The sequence below is a fragment of the Neolamprologus brichardi genome, chromosome 22 (genome assembly GCF_056152115.1).
Source record: "Neolamprologus brichardi isolate AB-2024 chromosome 22, ASM5615211v1, whole genome shotgun sequence".
In the NCBI taxonomy this organism is placed as follows: Eukaryota; Metazoa; Chordata; class Actinopteri; order Cichliformes; family Cichlidae; genus Neolamprologus; species Neolamprologus brichardi.
The window spans coordinates 14,012,582-14,031,450 of record NC_142124.1 but is presented as its reverse complement, the minus strand read 5'-3'; the positions used below and the strand labels follow the sequence as shown (position 1 = coordinate 14,031,450).

The window sequence follows — 18,869 nt, the reverse complement described above, 5'->3', positions numbered from 1 at the left end:
TAAGTGACTATTTACAAACTGCTGTACTGACTCCTGAATATTACCAATTTTAAAGCAGCACCTCCACGTTGAAGAAAATATTTGACTTTGGACAAAAGAATCTTCTTCAGCGTCTTCCTGCAGATATTTTGTTTTGTTTTTAAAAAACACCACCATTAAGACTCCAGAGAGTAAAACACGCATAACAGGAGGGGCATGACTTTCCTTCCCCATACCAACATCATGCTTGGATAACAAGTTCACTAATGGTGCTAAATGAGACAATGTTGTTGTTCTTTAAACAGAATATCACTCACGGTGCTACCAAAAAAAAAGCATGCTGTAGATTATCCAGAACATAGCTTGATTGATCCATAATTTATGAAACAGACGGAGTACATGCAAAGGGTCTTATAAAAAGCTGGAAGTGAGAAACAGAAGATCAACAGGGCTACAAGACTTCTTTAAGGAATTCTTTTATCCCAACACACGTGGTTTAAATAAGAAACAGTGGGAAAACTGAAAAATGAAATTCAGAGCTGGGCAAAAGCACCACTTGGAAATAAGTGTTTCAACTGTGACTTGAGGGTTAAATATTTAGTTAAATTATAGAGGAAAATTCATTTATTAATCAAATAAATGAATTAAGATAAGATAAGCTTTATTAATATTTAAATAAGAAAGAAAAATAAGAAAACTAAACACCTGTCTAGAAATACTGACAGGTATGAAGGTAAACTTTTCCAAACAGTACTGTTTGTCCCAGGCTCCATTAGGTGGTCTATTAGAGGCGGATTAGGGAAACATGTTTTTACCTTGTAAGCTTTGGTTCTGCTGCCAGCTCCTCTGGAAGGCAGCCGGCGATGCCTCCCTGCATCTGGGTCGTCTGCCACTGATCCACCATCTTGAGAAGCAAGATCTTAAAAAAACAAACAAACAAACAAACAAACAAAAAAAAAAAACAGATACACAAATCTAAGAAACACTGCTGACACAAAACAGGTTTCAAACAATATCAGGGCTCAGAGCAAGGAGAGATTCTGTGCTTCTAATATTTAGATTATTGGAGGATGCACAAAGAAATCATTCTTACAAATTAACAGGGGAAACGGCCCAGGATGCACTTGGACCCTTTAGTGGTAAACTGACATATTTATTTCCATTTATTTATGAACTCCTTGAACTCAACAGCTCAGGTTTGTGTATATTCACTACATATCTTGCATATGTGCGTACTGTTATGATTTTTACGAATCATGTTTACCTCAACTAAGTTACCAACATTACCAACAGGGCAGTCAACATTACCTTAAAATCAGAAATAACACATCTGAACTGGAAAAACATCAACTTACAACTTCAGGGGCTCTGAGACTTGGAGTTCAAATAATCGAGTAGATTTGGCATCTGCTCTCCTTTCAACCTGCCTGATGCATGCATGCTGCCAGAGGAAGGAGTACAAGCTACACAACTTTGTGCCCTGCATTTTGATTTTTTTTTACTAAGTCTGTGGTGTAATATCAAATTGCCAATTTCTGAGACATCTCAGTGTCATTATATTTTTAAATAGACAAGTTCCAGTTATCATGTAGATCAAAACTGCTATGAAAGTAATTCAGGACTTATTTTGATGTTTCCGTGTGGCTCAGAGCCACAGTTGGAATTATGGAGAAAATATCACCAAAATTGCTTCACAATCATTAGCTGCTGACAAACAATATCAGGCGTTGTGATGATTTACATCATGTTGTGCCTGTTTTTCTGTGCGAGTCTTTCATGAAACATTTATGCAGGATAAATATTTGCTTAAATAAAGAATGGAGTGAAATTCAGACTTGACACTCAGAGGCTTGTGTGCCAAAACCAAAGCTCTAGTTACCTTGATTGTTGGCAGCAGCTACATTTGGCTTTACTGTCGATTTATCTGTCCTGTCCTCTCTTTCTTCCTCGTCCTCCTCGTCTTCAGATTCTGATTTAAGCAGACTGCTGTAAGAGCGCGGTGTGATGTTACGCAGTGAATGCTTCCTGACTCCAAGCGCCATCGAGGACGTTCCCTCGGCCGGCTTTCCAGAAGTCCAGTTTGTATCGTCACTGCTTGTAACGGAGCCCAAAAACCCCTTCGCCTGGACTGAGAAAAAGGAGCCCCTTGATTAATTATGTACACAAGCTTTTAAACAGTAGTCATTCAAACTTGTTAAATTCAACTAAAAAATAAATGTATATCCAAAAATTAAAACATACCTTTAAATGGTTTCACAATCCGCGCCATCTTTGCTTTTTCAATCCTGTCACACTTCTTATATCTAGAAGGGGAAAAAATGGAAAAACATAAGTGTGTGTCCAGTGCAAAGTTCAAGTGTACCCATCTATAAATGTGTTTAACTCAAAGAGTCAACTTGCCTTCATTAACTGAGTTCTTTAATATGCGTTACTGAAAAGAAATAAGTATTTTTTTTATGTTTCATGTACAAGAAATTTCTAAATCTACAAGGTACACAGTATTTTAGGCACCAATTAAAACATGTAGTGCGGTTCATTTTTAATTTGTGGACCAAATATATGAATGATTTTCCGCAAACAGCTGGATAACTTGCCTTTACAGCAATAGTTTGGAGCTGTACTTATTCAGTCTGCGATAAGAACATGCAGCTTTCAGGCTGGCTTAGTTTAAATTAAATCAATACGTAATGGAAATCAAATTATCTTCTTGCAGTAAAACTCAGTCAGTATATCAAATTAGGGCCTATACAGCAGCCGTATCTAGCTTTGTTCAAGATGACATGCAACATTATTCCAGGTTACAGAGCTGGAGCATACATATAAATGAAAATACAAGAGTTGAGTAAAATATATCTTATGTATACATTTATATAGCCAGCTCCTTTAATGTGAGTGCTGGCAAATAATTTAAATGCCTTTTAAGCATTCAGTAAAACTTCATTAAAGGCTTATCTGTATATGAAAAAGGTTGTGATTTAATATGATTTAAATGCAAATCTGTGATGGGCTTCACTCACATGCAGCACTGCCTCTTGGTGTTTGGCCCCCCGAACTTGGGCTTATCCAGGCAGTTGATGCACTTGGCACAGTCCTCTTCCACCAAGCAGCCTTTGCAACGTCCACAGCGCCTCGAACGCACTCCTCCACGAGTATATTGACTCAGTATCTTCCTTTTCCTGAACCTGTGGCCCTTGCCCCTCCCTCTCCTCCTGCGCTGGATGCTTTCCTGAGAGACAACCCACTGGGTCCTGCCCTGATCAGTGATGTCATCGTCATCATCTGCCACATCTGAAGGCGAGAGACAGAGAGGCCGGGTAAAAGAGCCATAGGACACATTTGCGTCACCATTATGTGCATGCGATGTGCTGGGGGTGACATCTTTGGACACCATATCTCACTATTCAGCCTGCAGATCTAACGTCTTCCACTCTACATTTAATGGACTGTTGTTTGGTTTTCACTTGTACAGCTACTCTCCTTTAACGACTGTCTGAAGAGTTGATAGAGCAAGTGTGTGCACATCAAGGCAAACTTTTCTAATTCCTAACCCCCCCCCAAAAAAAGCGTTGCAAACAAGGGAAAAAAACAAGGTCTGCACACCATTTTGCTCCATATTTTGTACCATGTCACCATTTCTGATTCCTATGATGACTGATAAATTATGAATCATGTTTTAAACATACTTACATATACCTTTTTTTTTTTTTTTTTTTTTTACTTTTTCCTCCATGGATTTGCCTTTTCTGTTACACCCAAACACTTTTTTTTAAAGTTATATAAATCTTGAACAGGATTCTGTCTTGTGTATCTTTCTGTAATGAACCCCTTGGATATTGCTTTGGTAATAGTCCATTGGACAATTGCATCCCTGCTTTTAAGAAATTAGTCACTTGCTGGATGTCACCAATTGATATCAAATTTCTTGTCATTATCCTACCATGAGATAGGCTGGTGCTTCCTGACCTATTTACTTATTTTTTTTAATTTAGTTTTGGGTTTTCTTCCAATCAACTTTGCATGACATTGTATTTTATTCAGAGGAAATTATATTAAAAAACTGTATTTATTATTATTATCATCCTCTATTTATTTTAGCCATTGCATCTCCCAGAGGAGGACTTCTGAACACATCTGGCTTCCTCTTCAGAAACGTATTTCAATTTCTTCAGACTTTCTTTCACACCACATCCAGCTGTGCATGCTTCTCCCTCTCTCTTACAAGAAACCTGGACCATCGTCTGGGTTTTTGCAAGAGAGGCTTCACTTCTTTCTCTTCGTCACCTCGAGGGAAACAGGTTTTGTTATTTGGAGAAATGAGGGCGTAGTGAGCCCGCTGTGGGAATTATTGAGAATGTTTTGTAACTGTAATTTTGGACATATTTCAGTATACATATTAGCAAATGAGACCCACTGCATTAATGGAGAAGCCCTCATCTTCTGTTGTTTTAGCAATCACATGTAGGGCGACAGCTATCAGTTGTTTTAGTAATCAAGTAATCTATCGATGACTCCATTGATTAATTGGATAAAAATAATTTTCTCTTATTAATGAGCAATAATAAATATTCAATAGAGAAAAAAATCCAGGTTTTTCAGAACTGCTCATTCTTGTTCATTTTAGAAATTACAGCATTTTAAAGTTTAACTGCATACAACATGTGTAAAAAAAACAAACAAAAAAACAACAACAAAAACAACAACAATTAAACCCTTTGAATGTGTCTATGTGCCATATTAAAACTGATTATTATTATTAAAAAAAATTTCAAAGAAAACACTGTCTTAAACCAAAAATATATTAATAATCCCAAGGTCAGAGATCAAAGTCAAACAAACAACAGCCCACAGGTCAGCCACTGGCTACTCAGACTTTTACTGGCCCATGTACATTTTTACTGGCTTGTAAAATGGTGATCACAGGAACAGTGATGGTGTTTGGACACTAGAAACAGGTTTTCTTTCACGTAACCTGAGCTCACCATCTCTGTACCGGCTTCACTTCTTTGCTCATCTCGGTGTGTAAACAGACTCTGGCTCCAGCCTCATCATCACTGCTGCTGTTGTGTTGTCAACCTTTTTTTAAACATCGGCACGCTACAGAGCCACGTGTTGAACAAAACATTGAAGCAAACAATGTGTGTCAATGATTTTTTGATTTTTTTAAATAATCAAAACATTCGAATTACTCAATGAATTGTTGCAGCCCATATCTGGTGGCGATGATTTTTTTTGTAGACCTGCTAACATGTTAGTCAACAGGTGACGCTGATTTTTATTGATTAGTGTTGGTCTTTTGTCTATTTGACAAACTTCCTGAGGATTACATTTTTTAAGATTTTAATTATTACTTGGAGCCAAACAGAGTACAGACCTTTCTTCCCTTTTGTCTGAAGAGTTGGAAATCTAAAGATGCTCTACAATAAAAATGAGGTGACTGGATGAAAACTGGAGACAAAATCCTTTATGGGTGGGAACTCCCTTATGTAACCCGTTTCAAACTTACAGGCATCCTCTTGAATCCCCCAGTTGTATTATTTCAATGCTACTGCACACATTTGAGAAAAAAAAAAAAAAGGAAAAAATTACTTAGACGTGCGAAATTTTAAATAAATAATGCATGAATAAGCTTGTGAAAGGATCACTTTTTGGTCTAGATGTAGTGTTCAGTGAGTCCGTTTGTCAAACAGTACTTCCTCACCTCATACTGAGTGATGCTCACTTGACCAGTGTTGGGTATAGCTTTCCAACAGCGGTGGCTAATCTGTGTGTGACAAGAGATATTTTTGCTGGAAAATATTTTAGTTACAACTACATTGAGCTAAGAAAAAAAAAGCATGTTTTACTTTTTTGCCTTACATGTTATTTTTTGCCAAAATGTATCAAAATTATGCGTCATAATTTTTTTTAATTTAGGTTTTTTGTTTAGAAGTGCAGAAGCTTTGCTAGTCAGATTGGATCAGATTATTTTAGTTCATTTCGTTATTATAATTTCATTTTTAATAAAATAGCAGAGCACCCTTTGCCAAATCCGTGCAGACAACACTAATTACCCTACCCAACCTTAAAGCAGGGTTACATACAGTAGAGTCAATCTATATTACTACAGTCAGTTTGTGAATTAAATACTAATCCTGACTACTGCATGGTTGTAGTAACACCAACTATACATAAGCAGTAGCTGGTGGTGTAACCCTATAGGTACTGTGATGCAAAAAAACGTAAGAAGGATATAAAATCCAACATTTTCATATAACCTTTAATAGAAATTCATGATTCAAGTACCTCAAATTTCTTTCTATTTTTTTTCTTGTTATGTTTCATAACCATAAAATATGATGGGATATCACAACAGCTCACTGGTGGCACAACAACAACAACAACAACAACAAGGTGACAAAGTTCCAAAACTTATCTGTGGCATCACCCAACTTTAATGTGTTGTACTCCCCCTTTTTTGCATTAGCTCACAGATGTGCAGACACCAGTTTATCCACACTGTGCTAATACTGGGCCAATATCATCCAAAATCGGCTAAATTAACTTGAGTAAGTGGATGCTAAAATAATAACATGAGCCACTTGGCTCCTCCCAAATACTGCCACAGTAGTGGCAGTGTTTGCTGCAGGAGTGATGGAGTTTTCTGAAACTCCATAAAAAGGACTGAATAGGACTGTGGCAACAGTCCTCCTAACAGTGAGCACATTCAAAAACATTTGAACTGAAATAACTGCTACAACACGCAGCAGATACCATAAAATACATTTGAATTCAGTTAATACTGAAACCTTTGAGACTTAATACCTCCTATGGCTTTTTGGAAATTGATTTCAAAGCTTATTCTTTCATGACCTGTGGATATTCTTAAGTAAACTCTACTTTTTATTATTTGTTTATCATTAGTTTCTGTCATTTCAACCATCCAAACAGAAAGACCGAGAGACTCTGCTCAAGCACATCAGCAGCTTCAGTTTATTCTTCTCATGCCCGTAAAAAAAAACAAAGGCATGTATTTACTCATATATATATATATATATATATATATATATATATTGCTGTGCGTCTCTCAAGGAAAGGACACGCACCTTTTTTCATGCAAAGTAAGTTTCGTTTGCATTTGTTTTGACCATAGACAGCAGAAAAACCAAACAGAGCTTCCAGCTCAGAAAAAAGTAAGCCAATGGGGAAGTGCCTTAAGCCTGCATTTTTTAATAACAGCCACCAGGGGGCATTCTTTGTGGCTACAACTTTATTGGCTCAGTCATTCATTTCCTTTCATAATAATGGGGGAAAAATACATTGCTAAGCCCACTTTTTAAATGTTGGTTATTGTAAGCGTCACGAAAAAAAAAGGGTTATCCAGGATAAGCTCACTAGTAAGTCTGTGCTTTCAAAGTCAGGTACTCCCTTCGGTCATTATATCCAGTTACAGAACACCTAAAAAAAGGCTCACCTCGAACCAGTGAGTGACATTCATGGTAGCCATGTCCAGCTTTTACACAGTCTATGGTTTTGACACTTAAAATATAAACTGTGTCTCTTATACATTAACAGAGATAGGACTAAAAAACACTGAATAATATTTGAAGTATCAGTCCCTCATTCTTTTCAAGCCTTAAATAAAAATTGCTGCACATACACAGTGCAGAGATATCTTTAAAGGAACATTAACAACTCCATTCTTAAAAACTACACATGGAGGTGGACTGTACCTTCAGCTGCGGGAGAAAAAGTGATGCCCTCTCTCTCGTGAAGTGGCAGAGCGCTGAGTCTGGGAATGTCATCTGGCACCATGGCACGAGGCTGCCCCAAAGCCACAGCTGCTGCCCGGCACACGTGTTTGATCCTCGGACCACCAAGAGGCTGCTCCTGCATACAGAGACATACAAATTCAGTGAACTCAGGTAATATTTAGTTAAAAGGGCTCTAGACTAACTTTTTGCCATAGGCGTACACAAATTTTATAATAATTTATATAATATAATGTGTTTTTCTGGATACACTGTGCTTTTTCAGCATTCAAAGATTGATGACACCGTGTCAGAGCACTGGCTATGAATTTCAGAAGGATCAGGCCTTAACTTAACAGAAAAGTTAGCAATAGTTCTTTTCCTATTACAGCTACATCCACTTCTGTCGTGCCTAGGCTGCTCACTAGGGCTGGGTATCATCACTGATTTCTATAATCCATTCGTTCCGGTTTTCAAAGTCCTGATTCGATTCAACTTAGCCTCAGACAGTCAGAAATATTATAATTCTGATCATTTATCAGTACTGACTTCATCAGAATTGTGAACATCACAGCAGATGCCTTTGTGTGAAAGTAACTGAGAATAAAACACAGAAAAACATGAAGGAGATTTTCCTGGTCTGGCTTTTTATAGCAGATAACCTTAAAAATATTCTACAATGTTCTGCATATAAAGTTTAAATTTCTTCAGTATTGAACAACAGAAAAAATAGGCTTTCTTGTCCGAGGTCATTTAAGTGAAAAAAAGAGAAAAAAAAGAAAAAGACAGCAGCCGACAGCGCTGTAAACAACGGTAGACTGGTGGGTAATAAGCGAATGAATAATACAGAAAACAGAGATTGGAGACGGGAAACTGTTCTTGAAGTACAGAGAGAGATAGAGAGAGAGCTAGCTGTGCATGAAGTGTGATTTTAATAGTCGTGGAAGCAAAACAGCAAAATTCATGACGACATTGATCAAATGTAAAGCGCAGTTTGCTGCTTCTTTTGCTGCTGGCTCGGTGAATTTTGGTTGGAGAGAGACAAAACCTGCAGCTCAGAATCAGCGCAAAAAGATGTAATCACAGCGCGGACCGGACGCATCAGAATCGCTAAGCTCTGACAGCGTGTCTGTCTACGGGCCGTCGGGTGAGAAAGCCGAGAAAGCCAAAGTTGATTCTGATGCGTCGGTCCGTTCTGTGTTTACGTCTTTGTATGGAATCCGTGTACCTGCTCTCATTTGCTGTTTGGTTGTTGTTGAAATGGTTTTGTGAGCTTTAATCTGAGAATCTGGCGTTTCGGGCAAAACACAGTTATATTTAAAAGTCAATTCAGGATTTAATGAATTGATATCGCTTTATTCAAGCTACTCACCTCCCACTTCCACCTGCACTTTCAACTGGACCACGGCCAATCAGAGAGGTCCCGCCCCTTACTATCTCTGATTGGTTTAGTCCACGATAGGGGCATAATGTGTGTCTGTTGTTGACCACAGGGAAGGTTGCAGATTTTTTTTTTTTTTGCTACCCGAACAGTTGGTTGCACAGGTGCAACCAAATTTTTTTTTTTTTTTTTTTTAGTCGCACCACTGAAAAATTGGTCGCACTCTAGAGCCCTGGTTAATGAAAAATGATACTAGTATTGGCGATTAACAGAAAAGAAGAAGAAAGAAATGCACATTTATTACCTGACGAGCAACATCTTTGGGTGGCAGGCCAACTCTCCTCCTCCTCCTTCCACTCACTGGCATTCGTGTTTCTCTAGAGCCCAACTGTTCAAACAAACAGGAAAATCAAGGTCTCATTTAAAAGATACTACGCCATTAGCTTCTCAAATAAATGGCTAAATCACAAGCATCACAACTGAAAAGCCCTAAACTTCTGGCAGATGTCATATCAGTTTTATTGCTATAGGTCAGTAATCAGGACAGTCTACTGAACAGGTCCCCGAACTGTGCTGCAAACATGTAAAATTAGGTGAGAACACTTGAGTTTTTACCTCTCATTTTTCACGTTGATTGTTTCAGTTTTTGTTTCAGGTTTTTCTACAACTGACATCTGTTTAATGTGCTTTATCTGAGCAATGCAAATAATATATTACATTTGACTAGATAACAAACAAATAATCAGAGAATTAGAGCCTTGAAAAACCAAAAATGTCAGTAATAAAAGATGGTTAAGTTATATTCTACAAAAATCATATGTTTGTTACTGTATATAAATAAATTAGCACCTACCAAAGAGGTTTTGGACTTGCAAAGCAACCAAACAAACAAAATGAAACAAACAGCAGAACTATTTTAAGTCAAATTTAATTCATTCATAAAGCTAAATCAGTAAAATACATGGAATTCTGTTAAGCGAGACTGTTTGGCACAATCACGCAAACATGCACAACGCCTGCTGTCAGCTTCTGGGAAAATCCTGTAGAGGTATTGTTTTTTTTACCTTCTCCTGGTAGGATATAAAGCAATACTCTGATAAAAGGTGGGGGTAATGCATCTACAACCTCTTTGCTGTCACCATTAAAACAAAAAACAAAGCAAAAACTAAACCAGAGGAAAAATGTGCTCCAACAGGCATCAGACGACTGATTTAGACCTCTGCTGCACAACCTAAGTATAACTTGTCGATGTTGTTGCTAGCGCTTATGGTTATATGTTAATTATCTTGTGGCCGTATCCTGGTGTTTTACATGCCACAACAGAAACAAATAAAATGCTGGTACTTTCCCCCAAGCATATTCACGCCTCAAGTTTTTTCCAATTCTTTGTACTTTCCCTGCGTCCACTCTCTCTTCAGGACTTTTCTGACATTCTTGAGTCTTTATATTGATGCTATGATTATTCTTCTTTATACTGAGGAGATGATGGTTATTCTCTCACTAATATATAGAATAGGAGGACTCAGTTATGCTGAACAGTCGAATCACAGTAACTGCGGGCAGCATAGACATGAAATGAGGGGCAACATAAAGAGACCATACAAGGGGCTCATTAAAAGAAACAGAGAGCATTTCTTACCTGTGACAACTTCAGCTGCTTCTGTTGATCAATCTTGATGAGCTGGACTTTGGCTTTTTTCAGCAGGTGGAGCATCCTCTTATTGGCTCCACTGAGACCTAGTCGATGGCTCGGCCCACTGACTTCTGGCCCCTCGCAACTGTCCGCTGTTACTTTTGGTGCTTCGACTGCGCCAAACCCCATTTGAAATAGGATAAAAAGTTGACTCCAATTAGAGGATTTACAAGCAAACACCTCTTCACTGAAGAATACAACTATACACTGGAACAATCACATTTATTATTATTTTTTAAATATCTTTATGGAATATAATCCAAATTGCACTGATAAATAAATACTAAAGTTTTAAATATTATACACCACAAGTTTTTCATAAATTATACAACTTATCCTTACTCTTGTTTCCTTTATCTCCATCTTCTGACGGCACTTGCGAGGGCGCTTCCACATCAGTGTTGACCACCACAGCTAGCTTCCTCACAACACCAGGTGAGTCCAACTCCTCCATCATGAGTTTGGACCTCCGTCTTTTCCTGACATGAGAGGTCAAACTGTCACCATCTTGTGCATAATCTCCATGAATATCAGATGGTCCTTTCTTTTTCTCTGCCAGTTTTAACGTCAGTTTCTTGAGGTTCTTGTAGAACTCCAGATGGCTCGTGCCTGGGCCGGGCTTTGAGATTCTTGACATGCCTGATGGGCTGTCAAAAAGAGATCTAGAGTCACTGTCCGACTGTAGCGATTTGCCTTCATAACCTGCCTCGAGAATGGATGCACTTGGTTTTCCGTCCTCTTTCTGTTGACTTTTCAGCCATGTTGACAGAGGGCCCTTCGGAAAAGGAATCATTTCCTCATCCAAGAATCTCTTTGGAGCTTTAATCACTCGGGAAGACCGTCCACTCGTTAATGGAGTGCAGGAGTTACTGGAGCTCTGGCCTAGTTCCTCTGAAAATGGCTTTGCCTTATTCTCCGATGGAGTAACATTCTGATCTTGGATCAGCAGCTCGTTGCCACCCTGTGTGTCTGTGGCTGGAATGGGTTCTGGCTCGTAGGTATAAAAAACACGCCTAGTACGAGGACGACCGAGTTTTGGCCCCTTAATGAGTGGAAGACTTTTTGTCTTCCTCCTGTAGCCAAACACAGATTTGCGCTGATGTCTTCTGTGTGCTCTTTTTTCAACAACATCTGCAGCCTCACACTCAAGGGGCATCGCCGCCTCTACCCCGCTCTGGGCGCCAGCCTCAGCTCCAGCCTCAGGAGAGGCACCCATACCTTTAGCAAACCTCTTCTTTTGTCGTTTCTGAAAAGATGCAAACGGCAAAGGCATCAGATGAGATGTGCGTCGAGGCTGCCCAATTTCAAAACCCTTGACGCGTTTCACAGACCTCCGCGTCAGGGACTGGTCCCTATCCGAGTCCTCTGACACCTCGCCTTCTTCTTTGATCCTCCTTCGAGCTCTTTCTGTGCCTTTAACTGCTGCCGTCACAGCATTTGCTGACTTGCCTTGCTTGGTGCCACCAGCTGAGGTAGCAGCTGCTTGATTTAACATGCCTGAATGTGCCGTTTCTCCTGCTTTTCTGAAAATATCAGGTGATTTTGTACCACTCGGTGTACCTGAGGCCTGCTTGTCTGCATGTTTGGCTTTTGCAGCGAGAGCTACCTGCTTTCCCTGTAGTTTGATTACATGCTTTGGTATTTCCTTCTCTTTTTCTTGGCTCTCTTTACCATCCAAGTCTTCTTTAGGAACCCTTGGTACAATTTTTCCAATCAGACCTGGCTTTGGGGTCTTGGGTATAATTTTTCCAATAAGACGCTTTGCTTCTTGTGATTGGTCCAAAACATTAGGAGACTTTTCTTGGCTGAGTGACGAATGAGAAACAGCAGCAGAAGCCTTTTGTGGACGAACTGTTGTCATCCCAAATCCAGTGAACTCATCCTCCTGGAATAAAGCAGATAAAGTACAATCTTTGAGTTGTATAAAAAAAGCATTCGGACAAGAAGTCATGTTAGAATTTCTTGATCTCTGTGACTTTGTCAGACAGCACTGAAAAATTACATGCATACTTGCTACCTGCAATTTCTCATTTTTTATGATAATATGTTAAAATATATCCAACAATATATAATAAATAAGAAATGAAAAAATGAAGAGAGAAACTGATTTTTATTTTCCCACAGTGACTGTGCTGGCTCCAAAAACAGCAGCCACTGTGTATAAAACAGTTAAATATGGCATAAACAGATTTAAAGTGGAATCTTACTTGGAGCAGGAAAGACTGCTGCAGAAGCATCTTGTTGCATTTTATTTTATTCTGGGTGCTCAACCTCACTCTGCTTCCATAGCAAGCTATGCAAGCTAAGCTAAACTACCAAAGTGACAGTCGGAGCTGTCACTTACCTGTCACAACAAATCGCTTCATCACATGGAAATCCCACAACACCTCTACGTAATCTGTAGTGGCCACAGATTATCTTAAGAACCTGTAATGTAATATTTATATTTACAAAAAAGAGCTTCCTGAGAACCTTTCATTTTAAAAAATGTGGTGTAAAATACAGGGATAACACAAACCCTAATTTTGAAATTTTTTGAAAATAGATCTGAAACTTCAGTTGCTTATCAAATCAGCTTATCAAGTGCTTCTCACTGTTCCCCACTCTGGAGTTAAACTTTGAGGACAGGTGCACTCTGTGTTTGCCCCTTGTTTTTATTTATTTGTCTGTTTGATTTGCTCACTGATAGCTTGTGTGCCACGACTGTATGTGTTTACCTATTAACATGTATTTGACTTATTTCTTATGTTTTTTAACCATTCTAGCCTTTGTACAGCACTTTAGTCAATGTGGCCGTTTTTAAATGTGCTTTATAAATACACTCGAGTTTCAGTTTGACTTTGAACTTCTAAAGACAACAACAGGTGCCTGAGACTGCATACCTCTGCAAAGGCTATGCATCACTCCCTAGATACTTGGAATCTAATATTTTAGCAGCAAGACAATTTCAGACATTTATTTCTTATTGCATTCTTTTTCTTCCCTCTAAGATATGATGCAAAATTTCAAATTTACTATAATAATACTATAATAATATTCTTTTCATAACCTTTCAATTCGTTTTAATCCTGCCAACAACCACACAAATTAAACCAATCACAGAATGCCTTTGGCTATAATAATATGAAAATAATTAAATGAGACCATTCAAAGAGCTTTCAGTATTCAGTTTCAAACAGTGATCAGCAGGTTTCAGCAGGCACTTGGGTTTCTCTGAATGTGACTGGTGTTATCTGTTTAAGCCCAACTGAAGTTTCACAACTTAAATTGCACACAGTCCACAACATCCAGAGACAGAGATGAAAAAGACTGCATCACCTTCTCACCACTTTCTGTTTCCATCATTTAAAGCTCAGGTATTGACTCTGTTGAGAGTACAATCTAAGACCAGCACTGCTCTCTACTCTTACTCCTCTGTTGCATCAGAGCGCTGTAGATTGGATGTGCCAAATGAAAAGTCTGTCAATCTGTTAGTCAACCATAAATATTGACTTGGGCCCATTCACTCCCTTTGCACATTCTAATCTGTAGCTAGATATGCTGCAATATCATCTCAATAATGGAATAGGTTCTGGGCAATTTGAACCCTATTCTTCCCTGAAAAAAATATATTTCTATTCACTTATTAAAAACATAAAGGCAAACTCTCTTTGCAACAGCATCTTAAGTAGAGTTTGGAGTTAATGCACATTTCAACCGCTGATGCAAAGGTTGCATACTACATTAAAGTGAAAGAAACCTCAAACAAGCAGTTACTCACATCCATCTTTACACTCAGAATAAGAGTCTACAGATTTATCACCTCTGAAACTCCCCTAACGATATCTATTCTATAACTGCAGTATACACGAGTGTTAGAGATACTCCAGTTGAGCACCAGCACCCACAAGCTTTATTATGAGCCATGTGACCCTGTTACAGTCCAGCCTAAAGGGATTGCATCAGTGAAGTCTGACTGATTGCAGACATTAAAGCTCCCGTGATTAGATCTGATATATGAGATTATATTATTATCACAATCCAGCCTGACAGGGGCTAAAAAGAGGCCACTAATAAGAACAGTGGAAGTATAAACACATTATGTAGAGTAAGAGTCTTTACATTACCCATCAGCTGGATGGATCTGCAAAAAGTACAATGAAAACGCTACCAAGACTTCATCCTTACCATTTAATTGAATCCACAACAACAATCAACCCAAAGGACTTTATACTGTAAGCTAAAGACCCTAAAATGTTATAAAGAAACCCCAAAAATCAGATGATGCCCTATGAGAAAGCACTCGGAGACAATGGGAAGGAAAAACTCCCTTTTAACAGGCTCCTCCAACAGATCCAGACTAACTGAGGGGCAGTAATCCACTGAAACAGTTGGTGGGTGATGGGTAAGAGAAGAGAGCAGAGAGAGACAGGGCAAAGGACAAGTTATGGGAAAGAGAGGGCCAAGTTTAATAATTACTAATGATTAAATGCAGTAGTGGTGTATAAATACACAGAGTGAAAAGAGCTGAGTGAAGAAGAAACCCTCAGTCATCGTGGAAAACCCCCCACAGCATAAGCCTAGTGTCGCATACCTAATGGATGTTTCAGGGTCACTTTTGCCAGTCATGACTGTATGCTTTATGCAAAAGCAAAGTTTTAAATCTTGAAAGTAGCGAGAGGTGCAGAAGGGCCTGAAACCTTAATGCTCTGCCTCCCTTTCTCGTTTTAAAAACTATGAAACACAAGTAAGCACTTTTACCATGTGGTTATAAATATGAAGGGATCTGATTATTCTAGATTTTGTATGTGAGGAAATTTATTTTTACAATTCTGTCCATGCACCTCTGAAGTACGTGAAACAGATGATCAGAAACAAATGTATCCAATCTTAGATCAAAATTTCTTTAAGAATGCATTTTATGAAAGGCTAAGGAGCTTGGAAAGAAAAGCATCTGGACTTCTTTACGTTGCTTGAAGACGTTTCACCTCTCATCTGAGAACCTTCACAGACCATTTTATTAAAGTTAATTCTTAATGTCAGATCACCTCACGTGAAATGTCAAATGCAAGTAAACAAAGAAAGCATCTTTTGTCGAAGCAATGTGATTTTGGTGCAACATGTAGAGAAAACCTACTTCTGGCGGTTTAATCATTAACTTACATAAGAACATGGAAAGAAGGCTAAGGATGGTGGCGATAGTCGTAATGAGCGTTTTGTAAACAAAGACTGCTCACATTTAGTACTGGGCTTTCTTTTTGTTTAAGCCTGGTTCCCTATGCATAATATATAATTATACTGCCGAGTTTCCGTTTATTTCTCTTCCTGTAGCATCTCACGTTAGTCTTACGTTCAAAACAGCGAACGGGTCAGCTGACCTCTCTGACGTGGAGAATACCGTCCCCAAAGTCATGAGCGGTGGCGGCGGCTGTTAACTACGACAAGATTAGCGGCACAGGGTGGGAACTTCAACCCACAAACCGTGTCGAGGGAGGGAGGGAAAGAAACAAAGACATCTACAGGCTTCCACAACAACAACAACAGAAACTCCCCCTCAGCTCTGCGGAAGTTTCCATCTAATTTTTCTTTCATGCCAACAAACTCAGCGGGACACAGGCTTGATCTCTATATATGTAAACGAGCGTACAGCTTTGATATGATCATTTTAAAACAAACAACGAACTTCAAATATGTACAGAAGTCATCACACTAACAATACCCACCTATAATCCTCACTAAAACACTGCAAACACAAGCGGCCAGCTACATTTACAGTGTAGGATCACTGTTGGCTAAAACTAAATGAAGCTTACCCTACAGACAGGCGGCTAGCTTCTGTTGCTAGCTACACTGCCGCTAACTAGCGGTACGTCAGCTAAAATACGCTTACTAAGGAAAGAGAGCCTTTGAATGCAGCTTTTTGAATAACTGCCTTTATTCGTCTTTTAAGGCGACCGTTTCCCGTAAAGCTGACACGCTATGTTTAGCTTATTTACCTCCTCGCTGTTGCTGGACTCGAAACCCGCATCTCTCCGCCGCCTGTGCTTCTCCTCCAGCCCGAGGAGGCGCAGGAGGGACGGATCCTCGCTTAACGCGAGGCCGATGTTGACGGGCCTCGGCCCTCCGGTAGGCAACTCCGTCTCCTCCGAGCCCAACCTTCCGCGTCTGGTACGTTTCTCCGAACGCTGCCTGCTGCGAAGCGTGCACGGCCGGCCCGGAAAACGAGCCCGGGCCGGTGTCTGGCTACTCAAGCCCGCGACAGCAGCGGGAGAAGATAATCCGCCTCCCGATGCCGCCATTATTTACTACACAACAACACGGACGGCGCGCCAGCAGAGAGTGGCTGCAGCGATATGAGTGGCAAGATGACTGCTGCGACGCAAAGGCGCGAGATAGAAAGAGGCACTAGTGCATCATGGGAAAACGAACTTTCCGCCCCGCAGAGGTGCCACGGTACTCCCACTCCAGTAAACTGGAAACTATGAGATGTTACTGATGCAAAGTAAACACTTACACACACTCTCACAACAGTAGTATCAGTATATTCACATTCTTTTCATCTTATGTTTTTTTTTTTATTATACTTTGGTTGTTCAATAACTGCAGACTGGAAGTCAATAGACACTTTATGGTCCAGCTAACCTCTTTTATATTGCTTATTGCATGCATGTGTTTTTTGGTGGTGTGCTTAGTTTTTCTTTAAAGTGTGCTTATGTAACCTTTCCTTATGTAGCTTTAACCCCAGGACCAAGCAGGAGTGGCACTCCCAAGCTTCCTGTATCCTAATTGCAATGACAATGAAGGCTCCCCATATAACTGTCACTTACTTTATGCTATAAATGTGCAAATTTAAATTGAATAATTGTAAAAACATGTGTTTCTTCACGCAATAAGTTTGAATATGGTGTGAAATATAATCTCACAATGCAATGATCTGAAAAGTCTATATTCTAAATAATTGTTTGAAAGGGATGCTTTACAGACAATATGGAAACCTGCTATGATGTACAGTTTGGAGAGGCCAAGCTGGAGGTGGCACAGTTGAAGATGCTAAGATTTTCATTGGGAGTGACCAGGAAGGTCAGGATTAAAAATTAGCACGTCAGACTGACAGATCAGGTTAAGGGGTTTGGAGACAGTTAGAGAGGAAGAGAGAGATGGTTTGACAATGTGCAGAGGAGGGATAGTGGATATACATGCAGAGGGTTCATGTGACAGGGGATGATACTAAAGATAGGATTAAATGAAAGCAGATGATCCTCTGTGGCGACACCTAGAGGGAGCAGCTGAGAGAAGAGGAGGAAGAAGATTGTAATTAAATGAGTTCAACAACAATAGTAGTAGTATAAGAACTGTGGACTAGGTAGAAAGAGGTAAAATTGTTAGAGCTGGTTAGCATGAACTAAATTAACTCACAAAAGTCAATGCCAATAAATAAATAAATAATCTCCTCAAGGTCAGTGGCACTGCTCTTAGATCCACTCTAAGATCAGTTATACATTTAATAATATCAATTACTATGTTTGGTGCTCTCTGGCCAGGTCACTCTTGAAATATAAGTTTAAACAAAGGATGTAATAAATATAAAAACAGTGGTACTGTCCGCTTCTTACCACTGGTAAAGCTCGCCCACAGTGGTACAACTCGACGAACTTTATTCAAATCAGATTTGGTTAAAGAAAAACCAAAAAATGTCTTACTTTGCACACTCTGGATCTCTAGTGTTTTGTTTCTTTTTTTCTTTTTTCTTAAAGCATCTAAAATATGTCTTAAGTATTTCATTTCTAATTTTGTTATTAAATAAAAACTATTTAGAACCAATAAAACATCAAGTTAAAATTTAGAAGGTATGTTTTCAGCAGTCGTCATAGTCCTCTGGTCTGTCATGTATTGACAACTATTAGAGATTGGCTTCTTTCTTCTGGGAAACAAAAATAGGCAAATATTAACCTTAATAAATTAAAGTTGTGTTTTCTGTCCTAAATAACTCTGTATGTGTGTGTGCACACATGCAAGTAAGGGAGAGTATTTGTCAGCTTTTAAGAGAATTTAAAACAGCAAAGTTGTTGTTTCAGTTCTCTAAAATGTCAAATAAGTACAGATATCTATT

At 39.1% G+C, this 18,869-nt stretch overlaps 1 protein-coding gene across 2 annotated transcripts in view; it reads right to left on the bottom strand.

Annotated features, from left to right (window-relative positions):
* kmt2ba (lysine (K)-specific methyltransferase 2Ba) overlaps positions 1-17,130 on the bottom strand; it is a 34,774-nt gene extending 17,644 nt beyond the window's left edge. For both annotated transcript variants that reach the window (XM_006787958.3, XM_006787959.3), the window contains exons 1-9: positions 16,756-17,130; positions 11,123-12,665; positions 10,727-10,893; positions 9,392-9,475; positions 7,689-7,845; positions 2,997-3,267; positions 2,221-2,282; positions 1,859-2,107; positions 795-898 (exon numbers count right to left, since the gene is read on the bottom strand). In XM_006787958.3, the coding sequence (XP_006788021.2) occupies positions 795-898; positions 1,859-2,107; positions 2,221-2,282; positions 2,997-3,267; positions 7,689-7,845; positions 9,392-9,475; positions 10,727-10,893; positions 11,123-12,665; positions 16,756-17,058 (2,940 nt within the window). In that variant the 5' untranslated portion in view covers positions 17,059-17,130. The remainder of the gene's footprint in view (positions 1-794; positions 899-1,858; positions 2,108-2,220; positions 2,283-2,996; positions 3,268-7,688; positions 7,846-9,391; positions 9,476-10,726; positions 10,894-11,122; positions 12,666-16,755) is intronic.
* Positions 17,131-18,869: the final 1,739 nt, after the last annotated feature.